Raw genomic sequence first — 18,326 nt, 5'->3', positions numbered from 1 at the left:
TCTTTCAGTAATGTATTTGTGTTTTTTACAATGTTTAATAAAGCTATTAAATTATTAATAAGGAGAATAGAGTTGGAAACTTCAAACCTTATTAGAGGTAACTAATGAATAGATGAAGGCTGGTTGAAAATGGTTTTAAATGAAATCAAGTTTAAAATGGAAATAATTTCTAAAAACCTATCATCTCCTTCTTCTACTCATATACTTTTATATTGCAAGTAAAACTTGTAAACTTTTCTATAAAAATCACGTTAAACTGTGTGTTAAGACTAGAAATATTTTTATACTCTGTACCCAAAGGGTTAAATCGTATTCTAGTTTATTTCTTAAGGTGTATCAGTATTGTATAACGCTAAGTAGTAGGAGTTCTTTTGGTGATAGAATTCGCTTTTCGAAAACAAACTGCGGCGGACAAAACAATTCAAGTATATATGAGTTTATATTGATTTCTCATAAAATAGACATCATAAAACAGACATCAAATTTAAAAAGAGACTTACATATATATGTATATATGCTTAGCATATAGTTCAAATCATATAACAAATATGACTGTCCACAGAAACCATTTTATAGCCACTTAAAAACGTTTAAAATAAATAATTTAAAATCTCAGTTTAATTATTGAGTAAAAATATGAAAACAGCGCTCAGTTAAAATGGGAATCATTAATTGTATGACCAAATAAATCATGTAGACATTTAGTTGCTAATAAAAAAGAAATACTTCATATGTTATCGCACAAATTTGTTGAAAGGGGTTATTTAGAAAATGTGTGTCCAGCTGGGGTGTATTTACTTTTATAATAATAGAAAAAGGCAAATTAAGCATTCCCAAATAATATAAAGAAAAATGCAAGCAGAGAAATTTACTAAACTACAATTCATATAAGTAATATTGTGTGATCATTGAGATTATCAAAATATTGATGAGGTTTTTCTAAGAAAATGAGGAGAGAAAAATCTAAACTCTGAAATCAACAAACTAAACATATATTGAATTTCTTATCATTTTGTATGTAGTGTCTAAATCCAACTATAAAGCGCATGCATCTCCCATTATCCCATGAATAATACAGTTTGTGTTTAACATTTTGGCATTAATAATTATCCTAAAATTAAGAAAGCTATAAATCTGTTTTATATTTTAAAATATCCCCCTTACAAATATTTGGCGTATTTATACAAATTATAATTAAAATGTGTCCAATTGAAACAGAAAACATGAACATTTTTAGATAGCGTTGAATGGCTTTAAATTAAGGAATAATTGATGTCCTTAAAAAGTTCCAGTTACCACCAACATTCAACACGTCATCTCAACATCTATTTAACAATATTTTTATCTAATTTTTCAAATACTAACAACAAAAATATAAAAAAGAGGCTTGTAAACGTAACTTTCCTAGTAATTTGTGGTTGGCTGAAAGAAAAGAAATAAAATATGAAAATTTTTAGATATCATTGAATGGCTTTAAATTAAGGAATAAATTTTACCTTAAAAGAAGTTGGAAATATTAGCAACATTCAACACGACATTTCAACATCTATTTAACAATATTTTTTATTTAATTTTTCAATTTAATTGTTCAAAAACGTAACTTTCCTAGTAATTTGTGGGTGGCAGACAGATTTTGTTGCAGCAGCAATGTCGGAACTGCCAGAACGGCGCTGTCAAGACGGCGAGCGGAACCACAAATATGGGAATTGATCGGCTACGTTTACTATAAATAGAGCCATTTGCGGTGTCGGTATCCCACCGGGCGGCCTGTTTACCCATACCCTGACCAATTGCACTCCAAGCACAACAAACAAACAGAAGAACGAACCGACAGGCGACAGTCGGAAAGAAGCATTCGATGTCCACAGATTCGCCAACAAACACTGTTGGAAATGCACAGAGTCGGTAGCAGTTGTCCACCGCATTGACGAATTTCATCAAAGTGGAACACAAACTCAGGGTCAAGCGTCCTGCTAACAGACATGTCAAATCGCAGGACAACAGTCCGTCAGTGCCGCCAAAGGCAAGGCAAGGCAAGGCACGGCAAGGCAGGGCAAAAGCCAAGACGGTAGTGGTAGTGAGGACGGGCATAGAGAGCGGTCCCAAGCAGCCTAAACAGCATCGCCTTACCGCAGCAAATTCGCTCCGACTGTGCAAGAACAGCGGGGAACACAATAATATTTTGGCAAGACGCAGAAGCAGAAATACGGAGACCAAGAGACAGAGCCGTGGTTTGGCTCGATTTTTTCGATGGAATTCTTCACAGCGTCATTTATTGAAGAGCGATTAGCTACGGTGAGTGGCGGTTTGAGTGAGATGGCGCGATTGCGCTACAAGCAGCGATCCTGTGCGCCGCAGGACGAAATGCTACGGTGGCGGCAATAGCAACAGCAACAGCAACAGCAACAGCAACTGTTTGGGAATGCAGATGAAGCTATCCGACGAGCATTGCACGCCGCCGTTGGGCTCGGTTTGGCGTAAATTTGTGAAAATTAAATCGTTCCGGTTACGGCCGAACGGGGCACATTCTAGGAGGTACTTCTGTAGCAATTTTATTTGTAACGTAGGTGTTGTATTTATCAGCATTTAGCTGAGCAGAGGGACCTGCAGACAGGGGCAGAGGATTAGCCAACTTGTGGGCATAGTTTTGAAATGCCTACTGCAGCACTAATTGGCACGAAGGCGCGCTAAGGATGTGCTAATTTTTTACTAAAGTCCCTGATTACATATGCATGTATTTATTCATTACTATAAAAAAAAAAATATATCTCATAAAACAACACTGTAAATGAAATACTATTTTTGTTTTTAATTAAGTTTTAATTAAATTGTTTAAAAGTTAATAACATTTTCTTCAACAAATGATTAAACATTAATGCGCAAGTAACGTTAAATCTGCCAACGAGCGGAAATGTTTAGTAAATTATATAAACTGTGTTAATTAAAATTCTCTAGACAATGCACAAATACATAACATTATAACAAAATTTTCATTTTTACATTTTGCCGTTACGTCAGCAAACGCTACGCAACGTAGTGTAAAAATATTTTAGTACACGCTCAGTTTTGTAGCACTGAGCTTTCTTTCGCATGCATACTTCATCGATATTGGGTGGTTTTTAATAACAATGCTGCCACACTGTGCCATTTTAGAGCAGCTGTTTCAACACCTGGCACACGTCACGTAAATAAGTGAAACTTTTGTAGCCACAAGTAATCGACGATGGTAGATGATAGCACAAGAAAAACATTAAGCAGCATACCCCTGCTGCAGACCCGGGCCGGCCCTCGCGACAAAGATATTTGGGTGCAGAGGCTGAAGGAGGAATATCAGGCTCTAATTAAGGTGGGCACTAACATATGCACGTTGTTTTTCTCAAACCCCCTATCTGTTGTCATTTTGCAGTATGTGGAAAATAACAAACAATCTGGCAGCGACTGGTTCCGCTTGGAGTCGAACAAAGAAGGCACCAAGTGGTTCGGCAAGTGCTGGTACATGCACAATCTGTTGAAATATGAGTTCGAGGTGGAATTCGACATTCCTGTAACCTATCCAGCAACGGCGCCGGAACTGGCGCTGCCCGAGCTGGATGGCAAAACAGCCAAGATGTATCGCGGTGGCAAGATCTGCCTGACCGACCATTTCAAGCCATTGTGGGCTCGTAATGTGCCAAAATTTGGAATAGCACATGCCATGGCGTTGGGCGTAAGTTGACAGTCAAACGTGTTTCCTTCCCATTTGGATTAAATTCGTGAAATATATAATTTTTATTTTTACTTGCAGCTGGCACCCTGGCTGGCGGTTGAGATTCCTGATCTAATCGAGAAAGGAATCATTACGTATAAGGAGAAATGAACAATATTTGGCATTTATGACTACTGATTAGATGAAAAAGTAATGTTAAACAATGGATCAAATGCAGTCTGGATGCAATACAAGTCATTTACCCTTGGTTTTATTAGTCAAAAGTCAAATTGGAAAAGATCATTTATGCATCATTGTAACCTAAGTGTCTATAAGTAAGAATTTCATTTGGTTTTCTTTCTCTTTTTAATTTGATCTGTGAGCTTGTTCAGCCTTCAGTTCATGTGATTGTTGCGCTGTTGCTGCTGCTGCTGTTGCGACTGGGATTGGTTTTGTCGCCAATTGTCAGACCAAATTGAGCTGGGCGAGGTGAATGGATCGTACTGGGTGGGCAGTTGGGTCCGTTCCTGCTCGATTTGTGCGTTGGTAGGTGCGAGCAAGTTTTGCGCCAACTCATCCACATGATTTATCATATTTGATGGATTATTTACCGGCATTTGAAGGTAAGTTGTCTCAAGCCCAGGCGGAGGGCGCACAACGCCAGTGGCGGTATGCGGCACCTGATTCTGCCACGAAGCAGCATAGCCAATTGGAGACCAAGTCGACGATGATGCAGTATTATGCATGGGCCAGCTATTTCCATCTACATGGGTCATTAGTTGCGAGTACTGTTGCAGCAATTCATCCTGCGACTGCCGATTGTGTTGCTTCTGTTCCGAATTTTGCTGAAGCAATAACTGCTGCTGCTTCAATATCAATTCGCTTCGTTGCCACTGAGCATGTGAGGGTGGTCTTTCATAAATACCGCCCAAGTCTAAAAGATAAAGTATTTAGGATTATTTGGTAGATACTCACACAACTTGTGTTGTATGTACTTACTTCCTAGCTGAGCTTGCTCCAATATCGGCGGACTTAAATCAATGCCTGTAAAAGTGTTTGATTCAACCGATGCCACATTCGAAGGCATCTCGAAAAGAGACAAAGATTTGTCGCTGGTCACATCGTGTGTCGTAAGTGGTTCCCAAAGCGAAGTCATACCCGTCGGCGAACCGCTCTTTTTGCTCCCAATCGGTCCCAAAAGAGTAGCTGCCAGTTCAGTAGATATGCCTTTCCCATTCCAGTTGAGTCCATTTTCAGTCGAGGGAAATTGTTTAGTCTGCAGCACATCGCTGAATGAGGCACGACTGCTTGTATCCCAGGACGAGGTAATGCACTTCAAGGTGTCTGGCGAGGCTGGCGGCGATACAGTCGGTGCGGTATTTACATTACCATAGAAATTAAGTTGCTTGTTGCGCTGCTTGCCGCTTCTTTTTGGGGCTGTAGCTTGTACTTGTAGAGCATTCAACTGTGCCGCCTTTTGTTCCTTACGGCGCTCTCTACCCGGCGTCTTGCCAAGTTTCTTAACCGAACCATTTTGCTCCTTCAGCACCTTGGGTTCACGCTCCTTGGGCGAGTCCGCACTGCTTTTGGTAGGACGCGGTGATACATTTTCCTGTTGAGTGGTTATCACTTTTGGATGGGCTGACTGTCTGACATCCTGCGCTTCAATGACAACATGTGGTGTGGGCTCTGTTTTTGATTTTGGCGTTAACGAAATGGTTTGCTTCGCTTTCCTCTGAATACGTGGTGCCGTCTGCAATGGCTGATGTGGCTGTGCTTGAGCTGCTTGTGGCGATGGCGTGGATTTCTTGCTGGTTTTTGCCTCGTTTGGAGAACTCGAATTTGGGAGCACGGGCTTAGCGCTGGCAATGGCACTAGCGCTAGTATCGCTGACCAGCTTCGACGACTTTTGCAAATGTTGGCTCAACACATTCATATCCATGTGCCAAGGAGTCCATGACTTGGCCTTTTTTGTTGTGCTTTTCTCCACGTTGCTCGACGGCATCGTGAGCGTTGTGCGTTTTCGCATATCTTTGGTTTGACCAATCTTGAGCTTCTGCTGCTGTGCCGCATCCAATTTTACCCCAGTCGCTGGGGTAGCTGATTCCTCCGCTTGTAGCTTGGCTATGTTGCGCAGATTGAATGTCGGCTGAATGGGTCCTTTGTAGCGAGCTGCATCAAAGGCGTTCTGGTGGGCGATAATGGTGCGGTAATCGAAAACGGCAGCAAACAATACCAAAATGAAACTGGTGAGAAGCACAATCATTGCTGTATTGCGCAACGCCTGCTCCCACTGCGGACGCGGCAAGCTGCCACGACAACGCTCCAGACTCTCCGCCGGCAGTTGGGCCAGCAGTGAGTAGCTTATGTCATATGTGAGATTCGTCATTAGCGTGAGAGGCCGCAGCATGCGCGATGTGGTAAAGTCAGTGCTGAAGGCAATCTCCACCTTACGCGTCTCGTTCTCGCGCAGCTCGAAGCTCTGGCAGTCGAAGACCTTAAAGCCAAAGTTTTCACATGGCCGATTCCCAATGAGAAAACCTTCAATAAGAATCGGCGCCGCTCCCGAATTACGTGCCGTAAATGTGCGCGTAGCCATGACGCTGTGCGACTTTCCATCAGCTTCTGTAGTCGGTTCCACCGCTCCCTGACTACCATCGCAGGTTTCGAAATGTTCGGGCGTCAGCTCGAAAAGTAACGGTGTGGTTGAGCCCGGCCGGCGATTGCCAAAACGAAACTGAGACTGAACTGCCCGCGCAGTAAGCCAAACAGCCTCGTAGAGTGTCAGATTGCTGCGTACATGGAGCAGAGTACAGTACTTCTCGGCTTGCGATGCACTAAACTCAATGGGAACTGAAACGCTGGCGCCCGCCGGCAGCAGCACTGGAGACGTCGGTGTGCCATCGGTCAGTCTGAACACATCGCGATCCGTCAAATAGCAGCTGGTGGAGGTCATATCTAGAACCTCATGTGGCAGCGAGAGTTCGGAACGTGCATGCTTCGGATCGGCTAAAAAATAGTCCACCAGCAGAGCATGTTGCGTAGGATTTGTGATCACTATCGAACGCCTCTGCACCTGGCCCACTTCTACGGCGGGTGTTGCATGAGCTCTACCCTGAGCCTGAACCAGTTTAGGCCACTCCACATCAATACCGAACTCCAGCTCAAGCGGATGCAACTCCTCGCTGTGCAGCGTCAGCGTCAAGGCGTTCAGTTGCCGTTTGAATTGGCGATACAGTTCGATGCGCTGGCGCAGCTCCACGCCATGGTAGAGCAAATTTCTGTTGCCGCCAGAGCTACTGGGGAAAATAGAATCCTTGTTAGACGATCGCTTGAGGTAACAATTCGATTTGCATAAGGCAGACGGTTCAAAGTATATGCGTCCTACTTTAGTGAGGGTTTTTGGCGATATTGTGGTGCCCTTGGCATTAAAGTCCTTGAAGCGCAATCCCGGCCTATTAAATTTGATGGCTGACACATGCAACGGTTGCACCAAGCTGGAGCGTATGCTTAAAATAGCCGTGCATATTTTTCCTGGAAAACAGTTCCTGAAGGTTAGCTGCTCCTGCTCGACCTCAAGCTGGCCCATGGTAGCCTTAAAATATACCATCACATCGATATCCTCGTACTGAGTGCTAACTTTAAAAATGCCTCCACTCTGCTCCTCCCGGCTGGTTTTAATAGCCAGCTGGAAGATGGCCACGTCGCCCTCCTCCAGTTGTCTACAAACATAAAAGGCCATGCTGTCATTGCGGCCGCTGAGAAGTTCTCTCTCGCTTTGTGGCAGTAAACAGCCAATAAATCCAGCCTGATAGTAAACATTCTTCGTTAACTCGAATTTCCAATCGGTTAACTTGATGGTCATGGGATTATTGTTACGCAGCACCACAAATCCTGCCTGCGACATCGCAGCAAGTGGTACAGTGCCCATATCAAGCTCAAGGCTGTGCTCTGCTTCCGGGTTCCAACGAAAATCGAACAGCTGCGTCGACACATGCAGCAAGCCACTGCACGATGTGACGGGCATCTCGAACGTCGTTACATTGCTCTCAATGCGCAGCGATGACTTAAATGTGGCTTGAGTGTTTTTTAAATGCAACTGCAGAAGTTCCACGTTTTCTCCTGGCTGCAGAAGAAATTGCTCCGTGACCGGTGTTATGTCCAGGAGCGATCCATCAATCGGATCCGATAGACTGACATTATACAGCTTTAATGGAAAAGCAAATGTGTTGCGTACCACCAACGATCTTTTCCGCTCCAAATCCTTTTCGGAGCTGGTGACAAAAGTGGTCACATTGCCATCAAAGAGCAGGCCACCTTTGTGAATTTCTGCACGTACGAGCACCGTGAATTCACCTTGAGCTTTCCCATTGACATCGGCGCCACTGCTCACGACAAGCAAATCATTAATTGTGGCACTCTCGTCGAAGAGTCGCGGGTCCAGCACAATGCTGGCATTGTGAGCATCGAATGACAGACCCGGAATGTCGCGCAAGTATTTGCCAATTAGCTTGCGCTTATTTGCGTCTGCATGCTCGTTTTGCATGTCAAGCTTAAAGTGTAGCGTTTCGGCCTGCTGCGTGGCAAGGCGGCCGAAGTCTGCCAGTGGATTGCGAGCGTAGGCTGCATGGGTGGGCAGTATTTCGAATTCGACGGGTATGACTAGAACGTTTTCGTTGGCGGGCTCCAGCGATGGCTCGTCTGATTGCTCGGCGATTTTGATGCGTATGTACGCACTGTGGTTGCCAGCGGTGCGCCCATGAAACGATATGCGTATTACAGGCTTTAATGTATGTGGTGGTATCTCCCAGAGATTTTGTGGTCCCTCTGAACCGCCGCTGGGCAGCTCCAGCTGAAACTCTCCGCCGCTGCTGTAAACCTGCAAAAAATTACATTTTAAGTGGGAGGTTAACCAATTGCCAAAATTTACCTCTAGAATCTGCAGAGGCCGCTCGTGGGGATTGTACATGTGAATCTCTGGCGTTAGTGTAGCGTTCATGGGCGCCTTTATGCCCACGAGCGGCTTTAAGCGATACGGACACTCACTGCCCTCGCCACGCACCGAAAACCCCGTGCGTCCGAAGGACGTGTGTATAAGGAGATCCGTTGATATGGCACCTAGTTGCCGGGGCAAAAATACAACGCTAAACGTTGTATTGCCCTGTGGCGGCACTTCTCGTGACCCAAAGAAACTTCCGTGGAACTCTGGACTGGGTCCAGTAACAGAGTTTAGATGAACTGTGCGATTTGTGTGCTGATTGAATAATGTTACAATCTGCGAGCGTGCCTGCCCCACGGACCACGTTCCAAAGTCTATCTGTTGCGGCACAAAATGCAACTCACGCAACAGTTCTGGTTCCTCGTGCGTCGCCGGCTCTGACAGTGGCTCGTCTAGGCTGATGAAACTACCCTCTAGAGGGCCGCCTACCAGTTTTTCGTTACTGGCTTCTATGTGGATTTGATGATTGGCCTCGGCACAGGCGCAAGCACTGACAAGCCACAACAGGAGCCGCAACTGCAGACTCAGTGTGTTATTTGTGTACATATTTGATGTATTTGTTGCCGTTTCTCTCCCTGTAGTTTAGTTGTGGACTTGTTTGCCGCAACGCACTTAAACAAGATATAGTTTTAAACAATATTTTTTATTACTCAATATATCTCTCGCAGATAGCCAGCTGTTTCAAGGTTTTCCACTGTTATGCAGCAACGTGATTGACCGCTAACATTTCAGACAAACGGGAATTCGTTTCTGTCGCTCCGTTTAACTTTACAAAGTTAATGTTTCGACTCGTTTTGAAACCCAGAACCCCTTGTAAATAGTTTAGAAGAGTTCTGAACACTTTGCCAACCAACAAATGTATTAAACCGGGTTTTAAGCGCGACAAAAGTGATGCAAAACCGCTTGTTGCCGGCCAGTGAAAAACGACTAACATTTGCAAACTCAGCGCTGCCACTTTTAGTTTTAGGGTGCCACCTTTTTGGAAAGCGTGATTTATTTACAGTGACCTTATCTGAGATAATTGCTTGTAACGGAAAAATTTGATCAACTACAGTCTTCAATTGACGACGATAATAATTTCCTCTTAAATAGAAATGAAAATATTTACGAAGTTTTTATAGATACAAAGTGGGTGCAACTGGTTAACAAACAATTGAGATCTAATTTTGTTTTGATCAAACTGCTTACGTGTTGAGTAGCTAATACTTGCATATTTTAAATTGTTATACAATTGTTTTTGTTGTTTCTTATTAATGATGGATAATTTTGAAATATATTTTTGTGTTGTCACAGTTTAAGCTATCGCTCAGTAGAGATGTACAACATTTACAGATATTTTGTCACGAGGCTTGTGCGCTCTGTAATACTTTTGCAATGTTCATCTCTGAGGTACATAAATAGTGCTCATCGCTAGCGCAAATGCAGAGTTAAACAAAAAAGAAAGTTTACGTGTAGTTTTGAAGTTGTTAATTACACAATTGATTAATTTACAACAAATATCTAAACCGCGGAGCTATTCTAACGTGAGTGTGCTAAAAATAAATCAAATGAGACAACAAAAATTGCAATTGCAAAAACTACATGGGGGACTCAATTGATCGATGTAGATACATATGTACATACAGATGTATGTATATATGCATATACAAATATATATGGATATATACGTACATAAATGTGTGTGTGTGTGTATATACCAGGAGTGCAATTGTGGCAACCGCAATTTTGAGGCCGAAAACTACCATGAAATTTATAGAAAAATATTGATTTTGCTCACTTTCACCCGCGACATTGCGATGTATAGCTTTTATTTAAGCAATTTCGGTTGGCGCGAACGCACCTAATTATAAAGAATTCACATCGAAATCGCATTGAACTTCGAACTTATGCTCATGTTAATTAGGCAATAGGAATGTTGGGCTTCTATTGGTGCAAAGTCATTGCCTCTGTTTAAAATGTAAAACATCGGACAGTTGGGTTTGCGAGCTCAGTGAACACGTACCATAACGTCTGCCTTACAGAGCAGTTCTCTGTGTCATATTTGGGAATACTTTCGATTTATTGGATTTATATAATATGAGCTAAGTTATGCCTGGTTGCGACATATGCGCTTTTGGAGAAAGTTTAACTGGTTAGTTGACAGTGCACCCTGCATCGAATATTTAAGGGCTTTCTGGTGTGGTAATCATGTGGAGTTTAGTAGAATTATGCATTACCTATAACCAGGATGTGTTGAAAATATATTCAACCATATCAACAGGCCAATCGACAGATATTAATAACGTATCGGGGACTCCCCCTTGAGACCCCCTTCTCTGCAGTCGACAGACCTGAAGTTCAGTGTCAAAGTATTCGTGAGTTATTTCTGGTTGCCATGGCATATTGCCTTCCAAATGATGAATTACTTTCGCTTTCCCTCCAACACTACCACTCTTCCGTGGCAGAATAAACAAATAAAACATATCTGATTAACTGATTATTCCGGATTTTAGTGTTTTACATGTAAATTCAATGCACTGGCAACGAATACTTGGGTGATATCTCAGCACTTTTAAACGGTTTTTTTAGTTACTTCACTCCCTATTTTGGGGCTTTCATTCGGAACCAGTTTTTGGGTACACATTATTAAGATGTGGGACAGTCAGCCAGAGAGCCCGCTCCCGTTATAGCGATTGATCAAGCCACAGCCACGGCGAGTCAAGCCAAGCCAACAATTGCCGAATTATTCAAACTAATATGCACGAATCGCTGAGTTCGCAGCGCAATCGCTGACGTTATTCGGTTGGCGCTTCCACTGCTGCTGCTGCTGCTGCTATTCCCTTCGTCGGCGCTGCTCGTGCATATTAGATTTCAGTTTACTTGTGACACGAAAGCGCGCAGGTTGGTGGCGACGCACCAATATACAAACACACATACGCACATATAAAGAACAGTCCGCAGGAACGAGCACGCGTTCAAGCACTTGTTGCACTTGCACTCGAATACCTACTATATAGTATATATTCTATTCTAAATAAACAAATTCAAAGTTTGAAAGTACAGCTGTTGTATAGTATTTGTATTTGACCCGCACTAGTCAAAGTCAACCAAAGCGTAACGTCAACGGCCGGCACTTCAAGCACTTAAATAAGTTCCTTGTCTTTGGTGTGTACCTAAAACTTTACAGCTATACGCATACATACATATGTATGTATGTACATATGTACTATTTTTTTTTTATAGTTTCTCTTATAATGTACCGTTTATGTTAATTGCATTATATTTTCATTTCCATTCCTGCATTATAGCACCAAAATGTCTGCGAAAGCAATTACCGAAGCCTCCGGCAAGGACATTTTGAACCGTCATCTGAACCAAAATGGCGCAGGCGCAGCCACCTGCCGTTTTGCCACAGTTAACGCCAACACGGACTGGTCCAAATTGAGTGTCGATCACCCCTGGTTGCTGTCTACGGTGAGTGATATGTTTATTAATAGGCACGCATTATCAACCAACTAACAGAAATAGACAGACCACCACCAATGAGATGACAACGACTAAACACACTGAACTTGACCTCGACTTTCATGCTCGCACCCAGTGACTAAGCGCGCCATCCCCACATTCTCAAACACAACAAAAATAAATGAGGTGATAAGCCTCCGATTATATATTATGTATTTAAAATGCGTGTTTGCATCGTGATTCTTCGAAGTTGTGCGAAAATAATTGAAGATTACTGAAAGCAGTTCATTTTTCCACAAAAGTTCAATTGGCGTTTCGACACTGGCTCTTTATCGGAGAAGTATGCCTGCTTCGTAACAGGCTAGCGCCACGTATCTGAACAAACTTACATACATAAATATGTATAAGTGTACATACGTACGTATCCGGGTGGTTGTTCTATTGAAAAGGCACATCACCTCACGGAAGAACCGATAAGCACACGTCGCATCGTCATCGTCAACAGTTCATGTCGTGTGAACAAAAAATGCGTTAGTTTGAATAGTATAATACTACTTGCGCGCCTTTTGTTATTGCTTACATACAAACATAGTATTACATATCTACACGAGTGGGTAATGTGCGGAGATCGCCTGAGAGATGATCAGTCGACGACCTGACTAAAGTTGTTGTCGTACGATTTTCTAATAAGCAGTCTGTCGCTCGCACAGTATCAGGTCATGTACTTTGTTTGTTTGTATGTTCATATGTATGTATGTGTGTGTGTTTGTTTTGACATTGTCAATGACGAAGCCAACCAAGTGCTGACCCCTACTGACTGTGAAGTGAGGCTTATCATCGGCTGATCTTGCCGGGCAGCTTTAAGTACGATCTCAGATGTTCTTGAGAATTTCGCTGGCATGATGATTTTTATTCACATCGATTGTGATTCAACATTAATAATTCTCTTTCTCTCTCCCTGCCTCAACACAGCCCCTTGTGGTCAAGCCTGATCAATTGATTAAGCGGCGCGGCAAATTGGGTCTAATTGGTGTTAAGAAGAGCTTCGAGCAGGTGAAACAATGGATCGGCGAACGCATGAACAAGGATCAAAAAATTGGCAATGCGGTTGGCAAACTGCGAAACTTTATTATCGAACCCTTTGTGCCGCATAGCGACGTAAGTATTGATTACTCTATATGTATATATTTATTTATTTATTCAATTTATATTTCACTGCATTTCAGGCCGAGGAAATGTACGTTTGCATCTATTCGCATCGCACAGCGGACACGATTCTTTTCCATCATCAGGGAGGTGTGGATATTGGCGATGTGGATGCCAAGGCGGTGAAATTGGATGTGCCTGTGGATAACACGTTAACGTTGAGCGACATAAAAACCGTTCTCTTGCAAAAGCTAACGAATGCATCGCAAAAGGAACGCGTTGCCAATTTTATACTGGCCCTGTACAAGACCTTTGCTGATTTGTACTTTACGTACTTGGAGATCAATCCGTTGGTGGTGACGGCCGATAATTTGTACATATTAGATTTGGCAGCCAAGCTGGACTCGACTGCTGACTTCATATGCCGTCCAAAATGGGGTGAAATCGATTACCCGCCACCATTCGGACGTGATGCCTATCCCGAGGAGGCGTATATCGCTGATCTGGACGCCAAGAGTGGTGCCTCTCTCAAGGTTACAACTTTATTGCCGATTAAGTGATTGAATACTAATTTCAAATCTGTTCTGCAGCTGACCATTTTAAATAGGAACGGACGCATTTGGACCATGGTCGCTGGCGGCGGTGCAAGTGTTATTTACTCAGACACTATTTGTGATTTGGGCGCAGCTTCGGAGCTGGCAAACTATGGCGAGTACAGCGGTGCTCCGTCCGAACAGCAGACGTACGAGTACGCCAAAACAATTCTAAACCTAATGACCTCGTCGCCAAAGCATCCCGATGGAAAGGTGCTGATTACGGGCGGCGGTATTGCGAACTTCACAAACGTTGCCGCGACCTTCCAAGGTGACTGATAGCCAGATCATGCAATCGAATCTGATATTCGATTCATTCATTGTTTATACCTTTTGACTAACCGTTCAAATGTTTTTTAGGCATCATCACGGCACTGCGTGAGTTCCAACCCAAACTAGTCGAGCACAATGTGTCAATATTTGTGCGCCGTGCTGGCCCCAATTACCAGGAAGGCTTACGTCGCATGCGTGAGTTCGGCAGCACTCTGGGTATACCGCTGCATGTCTTTGGACCCGAGACACACATGACCGCCATATGTGGCATGGCACTGGGCAAGCGACCCATTCCTCAGGTCGCTAGTGTTGAATTCTCAACGGCAAACTTTTTGTTGCCTGGCGGCCAACAGGCACAGGCCGATCTAAAGGCAGCCGCCGAAGCCAGCGATGAGCTTGGCGCCGGTAAGTGCTGAGCGATGGATGTTTTTACCCATATATTTATATATATTTTGTTATGTAAAATAGTTTCTAGATAAGATATGTGCGTGCTATCTATATAACATTTGCACCCAAAAATTGTAAATCGTCCCCCCTCCCCGATTAGCTTACTGTATTTGTATCTATGCTATGGACCTGCATTAACAATGTGCATTTATATTTCTTCTTTTTCTGTATTTTGTATGTATTTGCATTGACTGAATCAACATTGAACAACAACAACAATATCACCCACCAAATTAACAACAAACACACGCATACAAACACTCCAACTCAAAAAAAAAAAAATTGAAATGAACAATATATATACGTATCTATATATGTATGTATGTATATGAAAAAATGTGATTTGGCCGCCCTCCCTCCACCACAACTTCACATCGTAAACGCATACCGTCCACCACGCCCACCGTCGTCTACTGTCCACCGTTTAACTTCTGGCCGTTTGTTTGTCGTAATCGTAATTGTGTGTGTCCCGTATGTGTGTTTATTTGTATACTTTTGTGTAAAATCTGTTTCTCAAATAACGCGCTCTCCTCATCATCATAAAAATCGACTTGCCAAATCATTTGGGATCGAAAATTAAAGGTTTGCGCTCGACAGCACAATCGATTAAACTACCACCTATCTCGGCAGATGTGAGCGACGGAGTCGCCAACAATCATGACCATAGTAATGGAGCAAACTTAAATAGAAAGTTTTTCTCCAACACAACTAAGTCGATTGTATGGGGCATGCAACAGCGTGCGGTGCAGTCGATGCTCGACTTTGACTTCATTTGCAGGCAAGTAATCTTCTTCCCCCTAGCCCCTACACCCATTATCATCCATCTAATAATAAACAACTCTTTTTTCAACTCAACAGGCGCGACGAACCCTCAGTGGTTGCAATGGTCTATCCATTTACGGGTGATCACAAGCAGAAGTACTATTGGGGCCACAAGGAAATACTCATACCCGTCTATAAGAAGATGTCCGATGCGATACACAAGCACAAGGAGGTCGATGTCATGGTCAACTTTGCATCTCTGCGTTCTGCCTACGACTCGACGCTTGAGGTGCTAGATTTTCCCCAAATTCGCACAGTTGCCATTATCGCCGAGGGAATCCCGGAGAATATGACCCGCAAGCTGATCATTGAGGCCAACAAGAAGGGCGTTGCCATAATTGGACCTGCAACGGTGGGTGGTGTCAAGCCAGGTTGCTTCAAGATTGGCAATACCGGCGGCATGCTGGACAACATTCTACACTCAAAACTGTACCGGCCTGGCAGCGTGGCCTATGTCTCCCGGTCCGGTGGCATGTCCAATGAGCTGAACAACATCATTTCGAAGGCAACGGACGGTGTTGTCGAAGGCATTGCCATTGGCGGTGACAGATATCCGGGCTCAACATTTATGGATCACATACTGCGCTATCAGGCCGACCCTGAGGCCAAGCTGCTCGTGTTGTTGGGCGAAGTGGGTGGCACTGAGGAGTACGATGTGTGCACCGCCCTCAAGGATGGTCGCATCACCAAACCACTAGTCGCCTGGTGCATTGGAACCTGCGCCAGCATGTTCACCTCAGAGGTACAGTTCGGCCATGCCGGATCATGTGCCAACTCCGATCAGGAAACAGCAACGGCCAAAAACAAGGCATTGCGCAGTGCCGGCGCCTACGTTCCGGACTCTTTCGACACGCTCGGCGAGCTCATACACCAAGTTTACAGCGAGCTGGTGAAGACCGGTCGCATCGTGCCCAGGGAGGAGGTGCCGCCACCAACAGTGCCCATGGACTACTCGTGGGCGCGCGAATTGGGCCTGATCCGCAAGCCCGCCTCGTTTATGACATCCATTTGTGATGAGCGCGGTCAGGAGCTGATCTATGCAGGCATGCCCATTAGCGAGGTGTTGAACAAGGATGTTGGCATCGGCGGCGTCATCTCGCTGCTCTGGTTCCAGCGTTGTCTGCCGCCATATGTGTGTAAATTCTTCGAGATGTGTCTCATGGTTACGGCTGATCATGGACCCGCCGTGTCTGGTGCCCACAATACAATTGTTTGTGCACGTGCTGGCAAGGATTTGGTGTCCTCCGTTGTAAGCGGCCTACTCACCATTGTAAGTACTTTTGGCATACCTGAAGCGTTAAGGCGTATACTATTAATTGAAAAGCAGAGTGACCTGCAATTATAGGCAGATAGTGGCAAATCGTAGTACACATGTCCGTCTGTATGAACACCAAGAACTTATAAACCTTAAAAACTGGAGACACTACTCTTGGCTTCTACACTTCCCTTATCCATAAGGGTACAATGTTAATTACCAACAAGATTTTACATAGATCGGCGCAGATATCACACTACCTTGTTTATGTAGATATAAAAACAACTCTATCAACATACTTAATATGAAATTTCATTCACGCTATATCATATAGCTTTCCAAAATCCGTGAAAATCATATCACTCCACAAAAATTTGTTCGTTTTTTACAATATTACAGCTAAGATTGATGTCTGTGAGATTTTAATAGATCCCCAGAATAATCTCTATAGGAACTATTAATGCTTGTACAATGCTTATTATAGTTGAAGGACTGCCTGGCTAGCTCGTCACTTTTTTTTTACCTTGTTTCGGAAATATTCTTCAACCATCTATGTATCTTTGTTTAGGGTGATCGCTTTGGTGGCGCTTTGGATGGTTCGGCTAAACAATTCTCGGAGGCCTACGACACTAACTTGCATCCAATGGAGTTTGTCAACAAAATGCGCAAGGAAGGTAAACTCATAATGGGTATTGGACATCGCGTCAAGTCCATTAACAATCCGGATGTGCGAGTCAAAATCATCAAGGAGTTCGTTATGGAGAACTTCCCACAATGCCCGTTGCTCAAGTACGCACTGGAGGTGGAGAAGATCACCACCAGCAAGAAGCCAAATTTGATATTGAATGTGGATGGCGTTATTGCGACGGCCTTTGTTGATATGCTCCGCAATTGTGGCTCTTTCACAAGGTTAGTTAATCGGTTATAAATAATTAGTTGAATCGTTGGATTTTAATTGTTAATTGTTGTTCTTTTTGCAGTGAGGAGGCTCAGGAATACATCAATGTGGGCGCCATTAACTCGCTGTTTGTGTTGGGACGCAGCATAGGCTTTATTGGTCACTTTATGGATCAGAAGCGACTCAAGCAGGGTCTCTATCGCCATCCATGGGACGACATCTCCTATGTTATCCCAGAACAATATAATTAAGAGAAGAGCAAAGCTTGCCCAATGATGTTAAATTGTTGATGTTTGATGTTTTTGTAGTTAAGCACAGAAATGTTAAGAGCTATGCGTGGCGAGCATGGCCACAACTTCCACACAGATAGCTAAACGCATGATCACACACTCCATTAGTTCTCTAGTTGGGCTCAAGGCCGCGATGAAGCGGCGTGGTATTTCTATCCTTTCGTTTATATAATTTTTTATATACATACATAACTACCCTACTTATTACAGTGTCTCTCAGCTAAGCATTTACGAAAAGTTATTAAGTTATCACCAATTGTTGATTTTGTAAAAAGAAGTTTCGAATCTCTATTTATAAAATTCTAAAGCGAGTCGACTATAAGTATTGCAAAATACTTAAATGTTGAGCTTCAAAAAAAAAAAAAAAAAAAAAGAAAGTCCATATAAAACACATTTGATATTTTTATAATTTAGTTTGAATGCACATTTGTTTAGTCAACAAAGAATAAATTGTTGCAAAAATTGTATGCTTCT

At 43.3% G+C, this 18,326-nt stretch overlaps 3 protein-coding genes across 6 annotated transcripts; 2 read left to right on the top strand and 1 right to left on the bottom strand.

The window, feature by feature from the left end:
• Positions 1-3,180: 3,180 nt before the first annotated feature.
• On the top strand, positions 3,181-3,943 carry LOC115627515 (ubiquitin-fold modifier-conjugating enzyme 1). The gene is made up of 3 exons (XM_030523214.1): positions 3,181-3,346; positions 3,407-3,706; positions 3,785-3,943. Exons 1-3 carry the CDS (start codon positions 3,224-3,226, stop codon positions 3,854-3,856), a joined length of 495 nt encoding a protein of 164 aa, XP_030379074.1. The 5' UTR covers positions 3,181-3,223; the 3' UTR covers positions 3,857-3,943.
• LOC115627470 (transmembrane protein 131 homolog) lies at positions 3,926-9,356 on the bottom strand. The gene is made up of 3 exons (XM_030523147.1): positions 8,616-9,356; positions 4,685-8,564; positions 3,926-4,619 (listed from the first exon to the last, which is right to left on the bottom strand). Exons 1-3 carry the CDS (start codon positions 9,228-9,230, stop codon positions 4,081-4,083), a joined length of 5,034 nt encoding a protein of 1,677 aa, XP_030379007.1. The 5' UTR covers positions 9,231-9,356; the 3' UTR covers positions 3,926-4,080.
• A 746-nt stretch (positions 9,357-10,102) lies between these two features.
• On the top strand, positions 10,103-18,319 carry LOC115627477 (ATP-citrate synthase). Of its 4 annotated transcripts, none has more exons than XM_030523176.1 (10): positions 10,103-10,207; positions 11,972-12,137; positions 13,101-13,286; positions 13,355-13,807; positions 13,865-14,138; positions 14,228-14,545; positions 15,170-15,365; positions 15,446-16,679; positions 17,233-17,573; positions 17,645-18,319. In XM_030523176.1, the coding sequence occupies exons 2-10, from the start codon at positions 11,979-11,981 to the stop codon at positions 17,811-17,813; spliced, it is 3,330 nt and encodes a 1,109-aa protein (XP_030379036.1). In that variant the 5' UTR covers positions 10,103-10,207; positions 11,972-11,978; the 3' UTR covers positions 17,814-18,319. The 4 variants fall into 4 exon arrangements, with proteins under 4 accessions (XP_030379036.1, XP_030379019.1, XP_030379043.1 ...); XM_030523159.1 differs by lacking the exon at positions 10,103-10,207 and adding an exon at positions 10,684-10,815; XM_030523183.1 differs by lacking the exon at positions 10,103-10,207 and adding an exon at positions 10,685-10,815 and having other exon boundaries at positions 15,218-15,365.
• Positions 18,320-18,326: the final 7 nt, after the last annotated feature.

The sequence above is a fragment of the Scaptodrosophila lebanonensis genome, unplaced genomic scaffold, assembly GCF_003285725.1.
Source record: "Scaptodrosophila lebanonensis strain 11010-0011.00,11010-0021.00 unplaced genomic scaffold, SlebRS2 tig00000001-arrow-pilon, whole genome shotgun sequence".
Lineage (NCBI taxonomy): Eukaryota > Metazoa > Arthropoda > Insecta > Diptera > Drosophilidae > Scaptodrosophila > Scaptodrosophila lebanonensis.
This window is presented reverse-complemented; position numbering and strand designations above follow the sequence as displayed.